This window comes from Thamnophis elegans, chromosome 7 (genome assembly GCF_009769535.1).
Source record: "Thamnophis elegans isolate rThaEle1 chromosome 7, rThaEle1.pri, whole genome shotgun sequence".
NCBI lineage: Eukaryota > Metazoa > Chordata > Lepidosauria > Squamata > Colubridae > Thamnophis > Thamnophis elegans.
The window spans coordinates 21,807,830-21,828,343 of record NC_045547.1 but is presented as its reverse complement, the minus strand read 5'-3'; the positions used below and the strand labels follow the sequence as shown (position 1 = coordinate 21,828,343).

The following is a 20,514-nucleotide window of genomic DNA, read 5'->3' as shown; positions in this document are numbered from 1 at the left end:
AACCAGGGGCCTCAAGTTGGTCGTGCCCCGCAGGAAACTATGGATGATGGGGTGACGGCCGAGGGACAAGTGTTTGTCCACTGCCAGAATTGTGAACAAGGCGTCTGAGAGTATTAGGAGCCAGGCCTTGGTCAAGTCCATCCTGTTAATAGTCCAAAATTTGTGGACTGTGGCCGCAGTTGCCTCAACGCCATGTGCTCTGCACCAGGTGTCGAAGGATTTCCAAGTGGCTTGTATATTCTGGTCATAGAAGGCCGCTTGGACACCTGGATGGTATGAATGACGTTGGTGGAAAGACTACCCCGACTTAGGTCCCTCTCAAGTGCCACACAGCTAGTTGTAACCACTGGGGCTCTGGATGTTGAAGCGCCCCCTGGCTGAGAGAGACCTCGTGTTGGGGAATCTGCCACGGTGGGTTGACAGAGAGACTCACCAGGTCAGTGAACCAGGTTCTTCTGGGCCAGTAGGGAGCCACAAGCAGGACCTCCACTTCCTCCGACAGGATCTTCCGAATCATCCTGGGAAGGAGAGGCAATGGGGGTAACATGTACAGCAGTCCCAATGGCCATAGACAGTGAAGAGCGTTGACCCCCTTGGCTAGCGGGGTGGGAAACCTGGTGTAGAATCTGGGAAGGTGTGTTCTCCGGGGTAGCGAACAGGTCGACTACAGGACGGCCGAACCTCAGAGACAATTGGTGAAACAGGTGATATGCATGGCACCGGTATAAATTGTAGAACATGGGCCAAGGTAATACAGGCCCACAACCAATGTCCGATGGTAGGAGAAGAGACCTTGCCCTGGGAAGCAGGTTGAAAGAATACAAAAAGCGACTTGGAACGTTCCCAGAGCGAGGGACAGCCACCACTGTAAGGACTGGCATACCTTCGGTGAGACCAGAATCAGCTGTTGAGAGTTGCTCTGGTTGGCTCTCTGGTAGGGCAGGAGGAGCCATTGCAGATGTCGGGAATGAAGGCATGCCCAAGGCATTATTGACATCATTTTGCCCAGGAGCTGGGACAACTGAACAATCGATGCGTGCAATGACATTATACCTGTCGCAACAGGTCTCTGATGGTCTCCAGCCGTTCCAGAGACAGGGAGACCTGACAGGTCATGGTGTCAATGACGCCGCTGAGGTGCTGCAGTCTGGTGGTCGATATTAGATGACTTTTTTCTGTGTTGATGGGGAACCCATGCCATTGGAGGGTTCATAGCGAGATTGCGCAGTGGTTAAATGCAGCACTGCAGGTTACTTCAGCTGACTGCAGTTCTGCAGTTCAGCTGTTCAAATCTCACTGGCTCAAGGTTGACTCAGCCTTCCATCCTTCCGAGATGGGTAAAATGAGGACCCGGATTGTTGTTGGGGGCAATAGGCTGACTCTGTAAACCGCTTAGAGAGGGCTGAAAGCCCTATGAAGCGGTATATAAGTCCAACTGCTATTGCTATTGCTATGTTGTAGGTTCTGCACCTCTTGCTGTCGTGACGAGGACTGTATGAGGACATCGTCCAGGTAGCAATGTAGTTGCACTGGATGAGATCTTAGGAAGGCCGCCACTGCTGCTAGGATCTTCATGAAAGTCCGAGGAGCAGACAACAGGCCAAAAGGCAGGGCTCTGTACTGGTAGTGGCGGCCTGCATATAAGAATCTCAGGAACCTGCGGTAAGCCTTGCAAATGGGAATGTGTAAGTAGACAGAATTGACTGAAGGGACTGCATCTTGAACTTCCTGTATGCTATGTGACGGTTTAACATTTTTAGATCTAGTATCCCCCTCCACTCCCCGGAATTCTTTGGAACAAGGAAGAGGATGGAATAATATCCTGTCCCTTTCTGGCCTAATGGAACCAGTTCTATGGCCCTGATTTCCCTGAGATGAAGGATCTCCTGTTCCATTAGAGCCTTCTTGACTGGGGAGGTGGGGGTTGGGCATCGGATGAAATGTCGAGGAGTGGATATGAATTCTAATGTCAGACCTATGCAGATCATTTGAAGGACCCACTAGTCTGATGTAATCTGCTCCCATTGGGTGTAGAACAGCTGTAGACGCCCTCCTATGGGAGCCGTCCGCTGATGGTCATTTATATCGTCTGAAGGGTCTGGAACCGGACCCTCCACAATATGGATGTTTGGAGAAGGACTGCTGGAAGCCTCTGTCACAAAAGGGCTGACAGTCATGAGACCTATCCATGCCCTGGTTAAAGGAACATTGGAAGGAACCAGAGGTGGAAGGATGTTCCATGTTCCAAAAGGGCTGCCTCCTGTAGGACTGGGGCCCCTTGCGATCAGACTTCTTATTGACCGAAGGCATGACCTTCTTTTTGTCCTTATTTTCAATGAGGACAGGATAAAGGGACTCCCCAAACAACTTGCCGCTTCCACTTGGAGCGCATATCCATGTACCAATGTCTGAGCCATAAAAGACGTCAAGTGGTGACATTAGAAGCTAGGGACCGGGATGCAAATTTGAAAGCATTTAAGGTGGCGTCAGCAGTGTACTCTGTGGCTGCAATGATCTTGTTAACATCCTGACTCAATTTGGTATCCCCGGCTGGAAGCTTAGCAAGAAGCTGCCTTAACCATAGTAGTGCTGCCCTGGACAGGAAGGACGCAGAAGCGGAAGTCTTAATGGCCCAAGCTGCCGCCTGATGAGTTTTATGGCAGGCATTTTCGGCCCTCTTGTCCTCTGCCTTGAGCCCCTCTAATAGCTCAGGGGGGAGCACTGAGGAGAAAGTCAGTGCCGCCACTGGTGCATCCACGGGAGTCAGTTTCAGCAGGTCCTCCAGACTCGCATCCCCTGTGTACAACTTCTTATCATTACCACTGGGAGTAGCAAGGGGAGAGCCGAGGTGGCACAGTGGTTAGGGTGCAGTAGTGCAGGCCACTTCAGCTGACTGTTGGCAGCTGACTCACCGGTTCAAGGTTGACTCAGCCTTCCATCCTTCCGAGGAGGGTGAAATGAGGATCCAGACTGTGGGGGCGATATGCTGACTGTAAACCGCTTAGAGAGGGCTGAAAGCTCTATGAAGCGGTATATAAGTCTAACTGCTATTGCTATTGCTAAGGGTAACAGGCTGTGCCCATTGCTTTTGCACTACATTTAGAAATAATTTTGCAACTGGTACAATTTCCTGTGTTGGTTCCAGCTCCTCAAAGAGTCCCTTGCTGAAGTCCTCGGGAGCGGGAGCAACCGGGGCAGGGGTGCTGATACCCAAATCGGTCGAGGCTTTAGCCTTGTTCAAAATAGTGTTGAAATGAGCATGCTTTAACAAGCCAGAAAAGGCAGGTTTGTCTGAAACAGCAGCCTCATCCCAGGAGAATTCGGGCTCAGGGCCCGTACTAATGTCCTCCTCCCAGTCCGAATCCTCACTAGCCAGAGAAGAGTGTGGAGACTGAGGTCGCTGGGCCTGAAAAACCTCCTGAGCAGGCTCTGGGGCCGGGGACGGCCGAGTTTTGCACGTGCATTTGGCTCGCTGCAGCACGCCAGCCTCTATCCTCTGAGAGATGGCCCTGGCAATGACATCTTGCATCTCTATGGATAGGTCTGGTCCCTGATCCTCCAGAGGGCGTCCCCTAGATGGAGGCTGAATAGCCAGTTGCTGGGGTGCAAAGGAACCCACTGGGACCAACTCTTCCTCAGGGTTGGAGGGGCATGCAAATAGATTGGTCCAGTCGGCCATTGAGGGCCCTGGAGAGAACGCCATGGCCATGGAAACTGCAGAAGAAAATTCCTGGCCATCATCCTCACTTTCAGACACCACATTCCCTTGTTTAGGTTGGACCTCGAGTGGATGAACCCCAGGGGAAACTGGCCTGGAAGACTGGGCCTGTTGTTGTTGGACCTTGGAGAATTGTTTTTCCAAGGCCTTCTGGCGTCTCAGAGAGTCCCTATCTAGGCCTGAACCCTGCTTGGTCCCCTGCCTGGAATAGGGCTTGCTTGCTCTAATTGCCTCCCTGGCTGCCTTGCCAGCTTGTCTGGTACAGGCCCTGCTGGTCGATGGGTGTGGCTCCTCAGGGGCCTGTACTGCCATGACTGGGTGTGGGGATGCACGGGCCAAATTTAGGACTTCCCCCCACTTACCACCTTACAGTTGGGAAGGTGCCTTAGTACTCTAGCGAAGAGACACTGAAGGCAGGGAAGACAAGGCTCAGCAGTCCTTGATGGCAATGAGCAATTTAGTGCGAGCTCTGAAGCTCCCAGCATCCATGCAGGTCAGATGCTGTGGAGTGCGACCTTGTAGGGCCACAAGCCTCCTCTGCCGCCCACTGCAGAGTTGTGTTGGTTAATGAAGACAAAACCCGCCAGAATGACCAGTAAGGAAGGCTCCTGGCGGTGACCTGCAAGAGACAGGCAATCAGGCAGCTGCGGCAATTTTTGTGGCAAAAACTAGGCCAAACAAAATGGCGGCCACAACTTTTGTCCCTCTCAAAATGGCCACCACAAAGTACAACATCCTTAAAATGGCCACCTGCACTCACTGGAGAGTCCCAAGGCTCCGCGCAAACTACCGGCTTCCTTAGAAACGCAGTCGGAAGCAGGAAGGTCTCAGCGGGGAGAAAGATCACAGCGGGATTGCGGCATTTGCGCTGGCATTGGCACTCCGACCCACGCGCCTCCACCAACAGCTGCCTGCAGCCTCACAGCGCCCGAGCGAGCCCAGGATACCGGAGTGGCTGAAAGTGGTGAGTTTAGGGAATTAAGGGGAAAATAACTCACCAAACCTGCTCACAACGATCCAAGTAGAAGGAAAGGAAAAAGGGGGATTTTTTTTTTAAATGTGAAAGGAACAGAGAGTCCAAGCAATTTATAGGAATGAAGAGAAACTTGAAGCGCGTCCACTGGGCTGACTGAATTGAAAAAATCTGAAGAATAGTCAGCACCAGAGGTGTGGCTTAAAGTTTCAATTCAGTCCTGGACAGATTGGCTGTATTTAACCCATGCTTGGACTCTCCAAGCAGCACCCAGGAAAACATTAAATTCACCCAACCTCAAGCTTTTTGAACTGCTATTCTTCCCAACTCATTCATCCCTCCATTTATTTAGCAATTCAGCCGTAAGTCATTATTTCTGTATGTAAGTTTACCTCAATACATTTATTTTATATTGGTAACTTATATTTAATATAAGTTTATTGAACACCCATTCCTTTTTCGCTTTATTCTTTTTGTTCAATTTCTTAAATAATTCCCTTATATTCAACTTACTTTTATATTTTTCTTATTATACTACTTCTATATTACAAAATGGGCAAAACCTATTCTTACATACAACTATTTTCACTTCAGTAAAAATTCTTTTTAACTATAGACTATATATAACCCACTACTACTCTGAAAGTATTTTTATATCAGAATTAATTCATGAATGTACTTATCTGCATTAAAAATTATCTGTTCTAGTTTTTCACCATTTATGTATAACTCAATTTTCTCTTCCAATCACGATTACCTTGTTTTAGGATATCATATTTGTTCATATTCTTTGCCACATTATACAACACCCATGATAAATCATTTGGGCTTACAGCCTACACCTCAGCATTGTTTGCATGCAAAGTATATATACAACCAACAACTTATAAGGTCACTAACACCTTTATAAATCTTTGTCTTACTCCCTGCTCAGTGCTGATGCATTCAATCAAACATTATTAAGCATCCATTTACATTCCTTACTTGCTCCTAACATAATTATTCAAAATCAACTATTTATTCCAAATTTTATACAGAAAGGTCCATAATCCAACCTATTCATTTTATCACATGCTTTGTCTTACTTTTCTTTTTACTTGCGTGCATTTCTTAATAACCTATGCAGGCCAAACACCTAATTCGTTCATTTTCTGCCTAACATAAATCTATACCAAACAGAGTTTATTGGCACTTTTTATACACATTCAATGAGGTGCTAGCAAACACTCTGCTCAAGCAAGCTTAACAAATTATCTCTGTACTTTTGCCTTTACTCCCTTTTTGTACAGGAAAAGAATAACAGTATTCTTTCAATTGTCTGGCAAAGAAATAGTTTTAATACAAACATTAAACAAATAATTCACTCATTTTCTAGATAAGCACATCTAGTTTGATATTTTTCTATGTAATCTATAGTGGGTTTTTTTCAAGGTTTTCCAACATACAACATCTGCATCAATATTTTTCTCGGGCACTAATACTTGCACCATTCTGGTCTTCAATGTATCACTATTAGTTCCTCAAATCCAGAAACTACCAAAACCCTTTTCTAAGCCCTTCCTGCTAGAATGAAGAGACTGATGTGTGAGCTATGTCACCAACTGTCAGATACCACTAGGGATATTAAGAGATGTCTAGTGATCTTACAACAATCTTTCCTGAGCACTGAAAGTTGATCCCGCTGCAAAGTCCCAGATTTATGACAACAAATATTTTGGGGATATATACAGAATGCTTTTTTTTTAAAAAAATGGGGGGATTTAAGTCAAACACATACAGCTAAACAAATAAATGACTGATGATTTTCATTCTGTAATGCCTAAAACATTGTGAATAAGCTACCAACTCATATGCTGTTTTTTCAATAAACATTATTTTCCCACCCAACTCCTGAATGTCTGTAACAACAACCAACTTGCAAGCAAATCAGAAGAGTGAAATACCCAATCCAATCTAAACCAGGCTCTACATTCACCCTATTCCCAAGGCCTGGGGAGAATACTTCCTTCCCCTGTCCTCTTTATAGCCCCAAATAGCTGTCACACTTAGATTTATATACTGCTTCATAGTGTTTTACAGCCATCTCTAAGCAGTTTACATGTTACTGTTGTCCTCATGTTACTGACCTTGGTAGGATGGAAGGTTGAGTCAACCTTCAACTGGTCAGGATCAAAATGTTGAACTGCTGGCAATTGGCTGAATTAGTCTGCAATACTTCATTCTAACCACTGCACCATTACTAGGGAAGGTCCCTTTTGAACCTCTTGCCCCTCCCACATTCCTGATGTAGGCTAAGCTGCCTTTTTATCTGAATTTTTGCCTTGTCTTCCAAAGTCATTCCAACATACCATTATGGGGCATACTTCTACATTTGAAACATGTGCAATTTGGGGTTCCTCTTGGCTCCTCAGTTCCTACTTATAGAGCAAGTAGCAGCTCTGGCCAAGAGGGTCTTTGCACAGACACAGCTAGTATACTTGTTGCCCTAGTCACCACACAATTGGATTACTGCCATGCGCTCTACTTGGGGCTGCCTTTGAAGATCATTTGAATGCTACAGCTGGACCAAAATGTGGCAATGTGGGAAATGTTGGAGACACCTTACTGTTTCCTGAGCTACAGTGGTTAGCAGTTTGCTTCTTGGATGTAATTCAGATTTATCACCTTTAATACGCTTTGTGGCATAGAATCTTGCTACCTGAGGGATGTCTATCTGCAGTTTTCTCTGCCTGTCAGGTAAGGTCAAACAGGGTGGATAATTAGTCCCATCAATTAAAGAATGTCATTTTGCAGGACCCAGAAAGTAAGCATGCTATGTTACAATTCCTGCTCTCTAGAATGATTTTACCCCAGAAATTAATATGATTCCCCCTCTAGCATTATTGAAGAAATTATTGAAAACCTCGTTATTTTCAGACTTGCAAGTTTCTATTAATATAATCTTACAATAAAGTAGAATTAGCTAATCTGGTAATGTTTCCGTCTGGTCTATCTCATAAGGATGATATCCCATTGAGAGTCAATAATGGAGTACCTCTAGTTTTAAGGCTCAGACAGACATAGCCTCGTAGTCTGATAGTGCTTTAACTCCTTTCCTACTTATACCCAAGTGCAGCGTTTCTGAAAGTCTTTCTGCTCAAGACTCTAATTTACTTTTAAAAATTAAGGAGGACCCTTCAGAGCTCTTGTTTGCATGGGCTACATTTATCAATATTCACAGTACCATATTAAAACTTCAAACTGTTATTTGTAGAATATTTATTGAATCATGTAAAAATAACAATATTAAATCTAAGTTTTTTTAGGGCAAACTCTTAATGCTTCTTTAACAAGTAAAAAATAATGAAAAGAGTGAGATTTTTTTTTTAAATGCAAATATTTTCAATATTTGGAAAATAATTTTTTGTGCTCTCTTGATAGGGTCTGGGAGATCCTAAGGAGTATTCGTTCCATACTTCAGGAATTGGTGCACTAGTGAATCAGGGAGGTATTTGTTAGACAAATATCTTGCCCCGCCCCCAGGACTTAAAGAATGTTTCCTTCTTCACTTCGATAACAGTTGTTGCATATTTCTGTCAAGGTCATCTCTCTTACTTTCTACCAAAATGCACCATTACTTCCTTCAAGGTTGAAGGGATCACCATCTGCCTCGAAGAAGCTGATGTCACCACATGGACCAGACTACAATAAAGAAATGAAATGTGTGGATACCTTGAGGGACAAGGGGAAGAGATGTTGCCTAGGAAACAACCAGACAAGGGAGCCAGGAACCCTAGTGATTTAAGGGTCAGAGGAAGAAACTTCTGCCCTAATTAAACAGGAGGTTAAAAATGGTAGTTTGTACCTTTAGACTTGCAGGATTCTGTTACTAGCCTATAATAAAGTAGAATTAACTCATCTAGTCATGGTTCCTGTCTAATTTATCTAGGAGGGACCTGGATCTATCAAGCAGTTGGCTTAGATGACAGATTGAAACCTCCTGTCTATTTCCTTGAGAGTCACAGAATAAAACTTGCTCTAAATAACCACAAAAGACCTTGTTTTGGGCACTGTCCAGTCAGAGTCCAACTCTGAGTGAATCCAAGCAATTTTATATGCCAAATAGCAAAAATATTCCTCACAATAACCCTGCATATGCTCTGCAATCTGTCCCTTCTCAGCAGGGATTTGTTCTCCCTGAACTGGGTTGCTGAGCAGCTATCAGCAAAAACAATAAGGGTAAAGAAAAAACATTTTTTCTGCCCTTATTGCCACAAGGTAAGCCCTAATATAAGTTCTTACTCATGCTCAATCAGATTCACTCTTCGTCTTCCTCCACTGGTACTCCAGGCATCTCTTCTTTCTCCTTTGCAGAAACTATGAATTTTGCTGAAAGGCAATGTCCACATCAGCAATTTATTTTCAAAACCAGAAACAAAACCAGAGTCTGAAATACATTCTATCATGGTTTACCAGTTCAGATGATAGAATTAACCAGCACAAATGAGCTTTACCACATGTTAATTGGAGGAAAGAATGTACATTTTAGATCTTTAAACCATGATTTGGAGGACTGTCAGAAATACATCTAGCATTAACATCATGACCTTCAGAAAACTCTCAGCATCCATTTTGAGACAAACCACCTTAATAGGTCTACTGATCTCACAAATGTCCAGGATGCTCAAAATGTGCAGTCTGACCATGAAATGTGCTCTGGCCACGGCAAAGGACAAAATTAATATCTTCCATATTTCAATCGTTTCATCTGTCATGGAGCAAAAATTAATTAAAATATGTATCTACCTTTGTCAGTTGCAACTAAGATTACCGGGACAAGTTTCATGGTTGCCACTCACAAGCCAATCCAAACTCCGTATCTAAAATATGGAGGCTCAAGTCCCCACAAAGTATCAAGTGACCTCAGCATCAGTCCCAGAAGGAAGTATAAAACCTTCTGAAGGACAATAGCTAGATAGCAGAATGGTCAGAACATGTACAGAAGGCTAAGCCCTGGCTTAACATCATGTACAGACATCATTCACACCCACTTATTGCCAGAATTGTGTTCTTATTCACTTCTAAAGCCTTCTGAATGTTCACAGCAACACTTCTCCAGATTTTAGCACTGTGGCTGCTGCAGGACCTGAAACCCAGGAAGGCAAATCTATGACAGGGCATATCCCCATTGCTATGAAGCCAGGCCTCAATAATACATACAAACATTAGATCATGAGTGGATAGCAATAGTATTTAGACTTACCGTATTTATCGGCGTATAACACGCAGTTTTAAAACTAAAATTGCAAGCTTAAACCCTGCCTGCGTGTTATACGCCGATACTCCGGGTGGCAGAAGCCCGGGACCCAGTCAAATTCGCTGCGCAAGGTGAAACGGCCGGCAGCAGCCCTGCTCTCCTGCTGCGGCTTCTGTTTCAATAGGGAAGAAAACTTCCTTTCGCTTCCCGGGCTTCTGCCACCCGGCAGAAGCCCCGGGACCCAGTCAAATTCGCTGCGCAAGGTGAAACGGCTGGCAGCAGCCCTGCTCTCCTGCGGCCAGCGTCCGTTTCAGTCGCTTCCCTTGTCCGTCTTGATTGCTGGAAGCAGTAACAAACGGCGCGTCCGCTCCGCAGCGCCCTGACAACCACCCCAGCCTCCGGCTACCGGGCCTCGCTGGAGTCAATTGCAAAGCTGCGTTCAGCGCTTTGAGGACCTGAGGCATCTTGGGAAATGTAGTTCCCTATCAGAAAGAATGGAGTAGCTGCGAATTTGTAACAACATAATATAACTTGGTGCTTCGCAGGTTACGAAAATCTCGTTTGATTTGCACACTGTTTTTTAAAAGTTAGATAAAGAAATTATGCTGTGAAAGCGACTAGATAGCCCCCCTCCCCTTCCTGTGTGTGAGAAAGGGAAGGAGAGGAAGGAAGGAGGGAGGGGGGAGGAAAAGAAGAAGGGAGGGGGGGAGAAGATGGAAGGAGAAAAGATGGATGGAAGGAGAAAGAATGGAAGGAGAAGGAGGAAGATGGAAGAAGAAAGGAAGAAAAAGAAGAAGGGAGGGAGAAGGAAGGAGGTAGGAAGAAAAGGGGAAGAGAGGGAAAGAGCAGAAAGACAAAGAGGATGAAGTTGATAGGCAAGAGGAAGGGGGAAGGAAGGGAAAAAAGAGGGAGAGAGTGAAGATGAGGAAGAGGTTTTTGGTTTTCCAAAAAGCAGTGATTCTGATTAAGTTTTTTTGCTCAAAGAGGTGTTTTTTCATTTCATATTTGCCTTTTAAGAGGAGTTAATGTTATAATTCATGTTCTAATGTTATAAATTTTAATCCAACATTAAGTTCCGAGCTTCCAAGTCATTTATTTTTAATGAAAAAAATTTTTACTCAAATTTTTGTGTTAAAATGGGGGGTGCGTGTTATACGCCGGTGCGTGTTATACGCCGATAAATACGGTATATACCGCTTCATAGTGCTTTCACAGCCCCCTCTAAGCGGTTTACAGAGTCAGCCTATTGCCCCCAACAATTTGGATCCTCATTTTACCCACCTCGAAAGGATGGAAGGCTTAACCTTGAGCCTGGTGAGATTCCATCTGCCAAACTGCTGGCAGCTGGTGATCAGCAGAAGTAACCTGCAGTACAGTACTGCATTCTAGTCACTGTGCCACCACAGCTCATGCCATCTTATCTTGCATTTCATCAGCAGCCTGAAACCCTGGTGGTCTCCTGGTTCTCTCAGCCATACTTTCCTCTCTACAACATTGAATTAATATGGTTCTCCATTCACATTGCACTTATATCTCTCCGCATTTGTATGCTCATCAGATCATAGTATGTGGACCAATTTTGCTACTCTATTGAATCCAACAATTCTCGGGGTTCCCATTCATACAATATTTATGTATTATCTTCAATTTTAACAAATGCAATTTCAATTTAATTATTAAAAAATCCCCCGTGCTCACTTGGAGATTCCTTCCCCTATTGTCACAGTCCAAGAATCAATTCTCACTCAGCATTTTTACATTGTATCCATTTTGCTTTTGCTTCTGGACAGGTTTTTTGGCCAGCAGATTTGATGTTCTGTTTATGCCCTCTATGCACAACCTACAGATGAGCTTGAGAGAACTTTGCCGGCACAAAGTTCTTCAGCCAGCATACCTCCACTGTTCTCACATATATCCCAGGTCACCCATATCTGCCATGTCACTCACCTCTGTTTTTCTACCTAGCTTCTACCTTTGTTACTGTTTTTCACAGGACTCTCCAATCCATGGCTTCCATTCTCCAGCAGATGAGATAAAACGACAGCTATTCAGCCGCAAATGGCAGCTGCCACTTTATCTTATAGTTCCCAAAAGATACTGGCCAAAGGCAATTGTTATTTCTATTTCTGTTGCCTTGTCAATCTTTGCTGCTATGGAAGGACAACTCCATGTCATCACTAAGTCACATCACTGATCAGTTCCTTATTTTTTTTTACCATTTAAAAATTTTGTTCATTATCCTATTCCCCCCACCTATCGGTTTTATACCACTTAACTTTCTCTCTATCCTTCTAATTCCAACTCGCCCGAGCCTTACTGCCTTCATCCTCTGTCTTATTTTTCCTTCATCATTCATTCTATATACTCACTTTAACATTAAAATCCCTTGGTAGGACAGCTGGGTGCCATTTCATAAGAAGAATAAGCATGGGAAGTGGCCCAAAACCTGTAAATGCTCAGAATTCATTAAACAGTAGGAAACAAATTGGCCCTTGTGATAGTTGGCCTTGCAGATTTAGACTAACCCAAATCTGATTCATATTCAAATATTTTCTTATATCCTTTGGTGTGTGGAAGTCTCTTGTTAAATTTTAAGATTGTTGTTAGACTGTCTCCACTTTATCACTCATGTATATCTACCTGCTTTAACAATATAAACATAGAAGTACTTTGGAATTTTTTAATAACATAGGAAACCTATGTAATAATAGCAACAATAATGATTTCCAAGTCAATGCTTACCTCCAAATAGATCGAGGGTGGATTGTGTTCTCCTCCAAATTTGTCTAGTAGAGCTTCTATATGTTCTTGGGTTAACTTAATCATCTGTTTGATATTCCACACCTAGGAAAATTGGGAAATATTTCAGTATTCTTAATAAAACATATTAAAAAGTTTTAAACTTAGTATCTCAAATATATGCTGACGACCAATTCACTTCCTAATGTTGTTAGCTATGATGTGTGCACACCGATGTATAGTCATTACATATATAATGCAACCTAAAAAACTGCTCAGTAAGTTTCTATCTCATTGTATAGCACACAATGAAACCAGCAATATATTTAGAGGCTGGGAACAAGACCCAATGCCTGCTCATAAAAGTGCATGATGCAAATATGTGGCATAGATGATGAAGTACATAGGCTGCCATGGGAAGTTTTAAAAAAAACACACCAGAAAGCAGCTAGGGCCAATGATTTGTATAGTTTTCTGCTGCCAAGAAAACTATAGAGGTGGTCCTCAACTTACAACCACAATTGAGCCAAAATTTCCATTACTAAGCAAGACAGTCGTTAAATGAGATTTGCCCCATTATACAAACTTGATAGCCAAGTTGTTAAGTGAAACACTGTAGTTATTAAGTTAATAAGGTGGTTGTTATGTGAACCTGGCTTCCCATTGACAATGAAGGTCAAAAAAAGTGATCACATGACTCCATGAAACAACAACCCTCATAAATACATACTAGTCATCAGGCATCCAGATTTTGATATGTGACCATGGGGATGCTACAACTGTCTTAAGTGTGAAAAATGGTCTTAAATCACTGTTTTCACTGCCATTGTAACTTTGAATGGTCACTAAATGAATGGTTGTAAGTTGAGGACTACCTATAGAGATATACCCATGTAATCATTGAGACTAGATTTGAGAGTTCAAAGCATGGATAAATCTGTAACTGTGTTGCAAAGAAATTTCTATAAGAAACAATGTAAACCATCTTATTATGTCTACTTCTATTCTCTTGTCAGCATTGATAGGATTATTACTATGGGATTGTAAAGGGAGCTATTTCTAAAATACATGTAAAAACAGTAACAATTAGCCAAAAAACAACACCTAATAATTTAAGTACTTGCTTCTGAAAAAAAAATGACAGTACACTGAATGTTCATGCAATCACCAGAGACTTAGCCATCTGTCAAAAATGTGAAGAACAGAATTCTAGAACTATTTATTTATTGGAATAACATCTTATCCTCTCAGTTCTGATGAACACTAAGGATGGTTAATAGTTATTTAAAAAAGGGGGGGGCAAGGATAGTTGATGCGCAAAATATACATTGCAACGCTTATTGCAAAGCCTCTCAACTATCAAACGACAACCCGGCCTTCACGTGGTGCCCCCCGTTCCCACCAATCGGGCTCTCTCGACCCTTGGGACTGGCGTCCCCTTGGGTATATCCAGCCGAAACAGCTTCCATGGATCGTAACAGTGGCGTCAAATTTCCATGGAAGTCGCCTATACCCACGATGGGTGAAGAGGCGTCAAGTACAAGTACAAGTAGTTATTTTAAAAGAAAACATAGTTTCAAAACTGAGGATGAAAATTAATGAAATAAATCATACTAAAATCAATTATTTTACCAATTAAAAAGCCTGGAGAAAGTACCAGCACTGATGATGTTACCTAATGAGTAATGAAACATCTGCAAGAAAACAACCAAGCTCAGAGAGCACCAAGGACCCATTTCAACCCTGACTATGTTCTCCTTTACTGGTACTTTCCAATTTCTCAAAACCCTGAGAGTGGCCTTCAAACTCCTGACAGAGTGCCTTCTCTAGTCTGAGTGCAATGCCTGAGGCTGCCCTTTCCTCCTATCAGGAAGACTGCTCACTGACAAGCAGCACATATCTTTCTATGCAGGAATTATTTCATTTATCTACCTTGGACTGGTTAGCAACGTTAATATTAATTTGCCTACTGCATACTATACAACTATTCAACTTTTACTTATTATTCATGATAACCTTACAGTTGCCATAGCTATCTCTTCCATGGCACAGTGGTTAGACTGCACTTCTGCAGGCTACTTCTGCTGACTGCCAGCTGCCTGCAATTTGGCAGTTTGAATCTCACCAGGCTCAAGGTTGACTCAATTCCATTCTTCTGAAGTCGGTAAAATGAAGATCCAGATTGTTGGGGGCAATAGGCTGACTCTGTAAACTGCTTAGAGAGTGCTGTAAAGCACTGTGAAGTGGTATATAAGTCTAAGTGCTATTGCTATTGTGAGTCTGGGGTTAGCTGAGAATTACTTTCACACTAAGAACCATGCTTTTTCAATAGTATTATAAGCCATCCTTTATCTTCAAGTTCAGTTTTCTATTTGTCAACCTCCATTTCATTCAGATGTAATTTAATCTTGTCCTCTCTTCTCCAACTCATTATTGAGCTGGCAATTTTTAAAGGAACAAACAGCTTCCTTGGAACTGAATGGAAACCCAATAGAGCTGCTGTCATTAACATACTGATGTCACTGGGTATCAGAGTACTGCAACAGCTTCACGTCTCCAACAGTAGACATTAAAGAGCCTGGGGGATACGATGGGACCCATTGGGAGACCACACCTCAATATACTAGGTGTCAATTAATAGTCTCCTATTCTGGGAACATGGCCCAACAAAAAGGACCAGAAGAATTTAGCGAAGACAGACATGGGAGAGGAGCCAGATCTTTGTGCTATAGGAAAGTTCAATGATTTTATCATTTTTTAAATTCTGTATAACAGATGTTTTATCAGCAACTGGCCTTTAAAAAAATAAGGTTGGGAAGGGCCACGTTATTATCTTGACTTCTTTTCTTAGATGGCATCTGAAAGGAAAGTAGATAAGCCACAAAAATACTTAAATCTGTTTTAAGGAGAATCATATTTATTCTTTCCTGGAAATCCACAGTGAATAATATTAGATCTTCTTTTCAAATCACAATTTCAGAGCCAGGTTGTCATATCTCATATCATCACATAGTTATACCGAACTTAATGGTGAAAATGAAGGCTTATTGAAGTATGGCTGTAAGCTAAAGCAAATGTGGGAGAGCCTACAGATTTTCACAATTTGCAGAAGTCCAGCTCATAGTTTTGTCTACTAGTTCGGTTATCAGTCAGAAGCATTATAAATTGTAAATGTTGCATATTGAGGCATTTGAATATAGCCATAAAATATGTAAAACAAAATGCAGGACGACTTTCCAATAGCAGCTTGAAAATGTAAACACTCACTTTTTACCTCAGTAACTAGTACTGTTCACTTTTACTGCAAGGACATGCCATGTGACACTCTTACCATGATAACTTAGAAAGTCGTTATTTCAACATCTATGCTACACATTGATATCATTATGAGAAAATGTAGGTATTTAGAAATTGAAACAGCTGTTGCAGGAAGAAAAATACTTAATTATGCAAGTGTGGACTAGATAACTTGTTCATTTCGATTCACATGTTTTTATTACTCTTTCTAAATGCTAGGCAATTAGGGAAGCAAAGAAACATTTAAAACAGAGACCTCAATAAATGTGTGGCTGGCAATTTTATCAGAATCTCAATAATTATTTTGTTCAGTGTAATTCCTTCTGTTAGCAGTTTCAAATATGTTTATAAGTATACATAAATATAATTTTGCTTGAATTTTGTTGTAACCACATTTACATTGCAAATTATTTAGAGAAATCTAGAAATAATGCTTTCTATGAAAGGTACAAATATATATTCAGTAATGATTCATAATTTACTCCAGGAATAATATTTGAGCATGAAGAGTTACAGTAATTGGAAGCAGAACAATAAAGTATTAAAATGAAAATTTGTTGCCTCCACTATATATCAACTTTAAAATAAATTTCTTAGGTATCTTAAATATTCAAAATTTTAGTGATCCATACCAATTCTGCAAGAAAGTGGGGGATGGAACAGGTGCTCACGCAACCCTCCCTTCCAGCCAGGCAGAGTGGCATTCACTGACCCAGCGGTATCATGAAGGTGCCAAGCTGTGTGAGCGCCTGTTTCCCCCCCCGCCAAGCTCCCTTAGCTTGGCACCTTCAGGATACCGCTGGGTCGGTGAGTGTGGCTCTGCCCGGCTGGAGAGGGGGGGGGGGTTGTCGGGCGGCTGCTCTCTTGCAAGCAGGCTCCCGTACAACCTGGCACGGGTACAGAAGGATGTGGGCACAGCCTTAGAGGCGAATGGCTGTGTTGCACTGTCAGAGCAGCGCAACACAGCAGCTATGAGGTGACCACCTCACTGCCTCCTGCACCCCCAAAAGAATAAGCCCCCCTGATAATAAGGCCAAGGCCATATTTTGGGGGTCAAAAGAAAATAAGATCCTGCCTTATTTTGGGGGAAACACGGTAGATAATTTTGATTGATGAGAAAGGAGTTAGTTTATATATGTTATTAAATTATTCAGGATTATTCAAGTTAATTATTAAACAAAATAATAATCAGAAGCTCCAGAAGGATTTCTTTAGACTCAGAAAATGATCAATCAAACAGTAAACGTGATTCAATTTATATGTGCAGAATGGTACACATAGGAGCCAAAGCCAAATTCATATTTCCTGTTCTAAAAAACAGGAAAAAAGATCTTGATGTAATGTTGGATATCTCAATGAAGATGCTGATCAATTTGCAGCAGAGGTAAAAAGGCAAATTCCTTAGGGAAAAGTTCATCAGGAAAGGAACTGAAAACAAAACTATCAACAATATAGTGCAAATATACAGAATGGTGGAATAGCTTAAAAACATTATAACAAAGTGGGAAAATGCAGAAGGCAATGAAAATCATCAAGGAACACAAGCACCTTCCTTACAAGAAAATCTAGATTGTGTGGAACTTCAGTTTAGAGAGAAGATAACTGAGGGCAGACATGATTAGTTTGTTTATTAGATTTGCAGGCTATTTTCTCTAGAGACATGTTTGAATTGTATAAAATCGTACATGATATGGAGAATGTAATGGATGGACAGAACATTTTTCTTCCTCTTTTAAAACACTTAGAAGCAGGGGTTATCCAATGAAACTGAAAGGAATATATTTTGAATAGAAAAATTACTCTCCACAGTGCATAATTAACCTGTGTTTATAACCATTCATCAGGTGACTTTTAAAAATAGTTTGGATAAATTCAAGGAGGACAGGTCTACTGAGAGCTATTAGCCTTGACGATTTAATGGGACCACTGGGCTGGGACAGCATGGATCTAAATATTACTTTGCAGAAGAGAGATATGTCTGCTATTGTTTAGTACCTCAGAGCCAATAAGCTTCTGTGAAAAAATGCTGCCTGAATATTGTCTTTAGCCTATTACAGTAGAGTTATTATTTTGTTATTAAATTGTTACTAAAAATATCAAATATACAAAACAACCTGGAGTAATTCTTACAGAACTGTAAATGTAAAAAGATATTGCACTGCTTTATTACACCTTTATCTTCAGGTTGCTATTATTCCTATGGAAATGAAATGATTAGTACAGTAATTGTGGATAGATATTCATTAAAAAAAACTGTTTAAACTTAATCGCTTTCCAACCACATTCTGCATATAATTTAAAAACTACCACTGACCTTCTCCAGAAACACTTCACAGCACAATACTAAAATAACTGATGCATATTTGAAAAATGAAATTCATACTAAGTAGTTATGCAAAAAGTAAATTGTACCTAAAATAATTTGGCAAATCACACTTGCATGTATTTATAAAACTATTCCCCTTTATTCCTGCCCCAGTATATCATTTTAGAGCTAGGTAGTTAGAACTTAGTTAGTAAAAATATTCAGATGAATAAAATATTAATCAACCTTTGCTTTAAAAGGAGCAAGACAGATTTTTGCACTGAATCCAGTTTTGGGTGCTAAGAATAATCTGCTGCATCTTTTTGCCAACAAGAAACCAAATGCCAAGAGACATGTCCCATTTGTGCTAAAGTCCTGTCAAGAGGGCACGTGAGTATGTTTGTGAAAAAAAATTAACACAATCCACTAGTTACTTTTAATGTCTCTGAGTTAGAAAGGTAGCAATTCAACCTTTTTTCTTAATTCTGTAAATTGTTGAAAGACAGCCCCTCCCCTGCCTGTTTATCTGAGACAACTATACACAACACAGACAGGTATCTCTTCTCTCCTTGCATTTTCTGCCCTCCTAGGGTAATGCATTAGGGTCAAAAGAAGTCATTATGGCACTTGTGGGGAAAAGGGATGAAGAACTGATAGGATAATGTTATTGACAGGCTTCCTGCAGTTACATCTATCCTTGGCAGACTTAAAGAGGAGAAAAATCCAGAGCAGTCTCCTATGTAGCAAAATAAACAATTCAGCAATATTTCACTTGGCCTGGTGATTTCGATGGAAAGTTCCCCAATCAAACTTTTTTGGAGGGTTTCACTACTGTATTTTCACAAAGTAGGTTTTTTCCTACAAAGTAGGTTACCAGGGGCTATGGAAGCTGCGTCTGTAGCAACAGTTCAGGGGGGGGGGGGGAAGCGCTAGAACTGCAGCCTTTTCCCCAACTTGATGCCCTCCTGTGAAACTGGACTTCCACACACATCCCTGTCATCCTGCAGACAGCTTCATGGAAACTGCAGTGCAATAAAAACGGGAAGGCACCAGGTCGGGGAAAGCTCGTATTAAGTAGACGACGGTTTTCCTGGCGACTGAGGTCCCGTAAATGAGGCCGGGGAAGGTTTTTTTTTTTTAAAAAAACCTCCGACCAAGTGAGCAGCTTATGCGATATCGACCCCCCCATCCCACTCTCTCCCGCCTAAGCATCTCCGGCTGCTTTAACGTCTTGCTTTTTTGGCCCCATCGCCTCGCAGAGCCGTCCGGGGCTTCGGACAAACGTCCCTTCCCCGAGTTATAAACTCGTCACCGCCTTATCGCAGCTCGCCAGCGTTAAGCCCCGGTTAAAAGCAGAACCGGGCTTCCCCACTCCCGGGACTCTCCAAGCAGGGAGAAAGCGGCGCGTTGAAGATGCCAATCCCGGCCTTGTCTCGCCTCGCCTCCTCTCTTTCTCTCCACCCGCTACCCCGCGCACCTCAAAGCACGGCAGCAGCCCCTCACCTCCTCCGGGATGGCAGAGTCGCCTCCGGCGCTGCCGCTACCCGCGGCGTAGGAGGGCCCGGGCGGAGGCGGCTCGGGTTCCATGTCCCCGTTGAAAAGCGATGCCCCCTCAGCGCTGCCGCTGCTGCTCAGCGCCGCCATCTTGGATCGAAGCGCTGAGGGAGAGGAGGAGGGGGAGGAGGGGGCCAAGAGGGGGGACGGGGAGGAGGAGGAGGGGGAGGAGGAGGGAGAAGGGGAGGCCCGGCCGTGTCGCTCCTCTCGACCCGGCCGCCCCCAGATGCGACCCGTAGCGGAAGGAAAGTGTCGGGGTGAGGGAGGGGGGAACGAAGGGGGGGCAGAAGGACGGGGCAGAAGAAGCTCAACCAAGAAGACACCCAAGCCTCCAGACAGGGAGGCGGCGGCAGCGGCAGCGGCTGACGTCACGAGCGTGACGTCACCCAGAATCGCCCCGCGCGCGCGGGTGCGCATGCCCAGCCGGACGTCACCGGGAAACACCCTGACATCACGACGCGGCCCCTCTTCTCTACGTCATCAAGGGAAACCTTTAGATCAGGGGTCTCCAATGGCTGAGGAATTCTGGGAGTTGAAGTCCACAAGACTTAAAAGTTGCCAAGATTTAGATGCAAGGAATGGCTTCGCCACGCCCCCTCTTCTATCAGGGCACGTTTATTGGGGCAGGTGCCTTTTTGTCCCCTCCCTTGAACTCCGGTCGGCTGAATGACACCGTTTAAAAGCAAGCTGTG

General features: G+C 42.9%; 1 protein-coding gene across 3 annotated transcripts in view; it reads right to left on the bottom strand.

Moving 5' to 3' along the window:
• BRAF (B-Raf proto-oncogene, serine/threonine kinase) overlaps positions 1 to 20,194 on the bottom strand; it is a 65,395-nt gene extending 45,201 nt beyond the window's left edge. Inside the window, exons 1-2 of one of the 3 annotated variants that reach the window (XM_032222105.1) lie at positions 19,772 to 20,194; positions 12,670 to 12,771 (exon numbers count right to left, since the gene is read on the bottom strand). In XM_032222105.1, coding sequence (XP_032077996.1) covers positions 12,670 to 12,771; positions 19,772 to 19,912 — 243 coding nt within the window. In that variant the 5' untranslated portion in view covers positions 19,913 to 20,194. Of the gene's footprint in view, positions 1 to 12,669; positions 12,772 to 19,745 lie in introns of all 3 variants that reach the window. The other 2 variants (XM_032222106.1, XM_032222107.1) reach the window with 2 other exon arrangements.
• Positions 20,195 to 20,514: the final 320 nt, after the last annotated feature.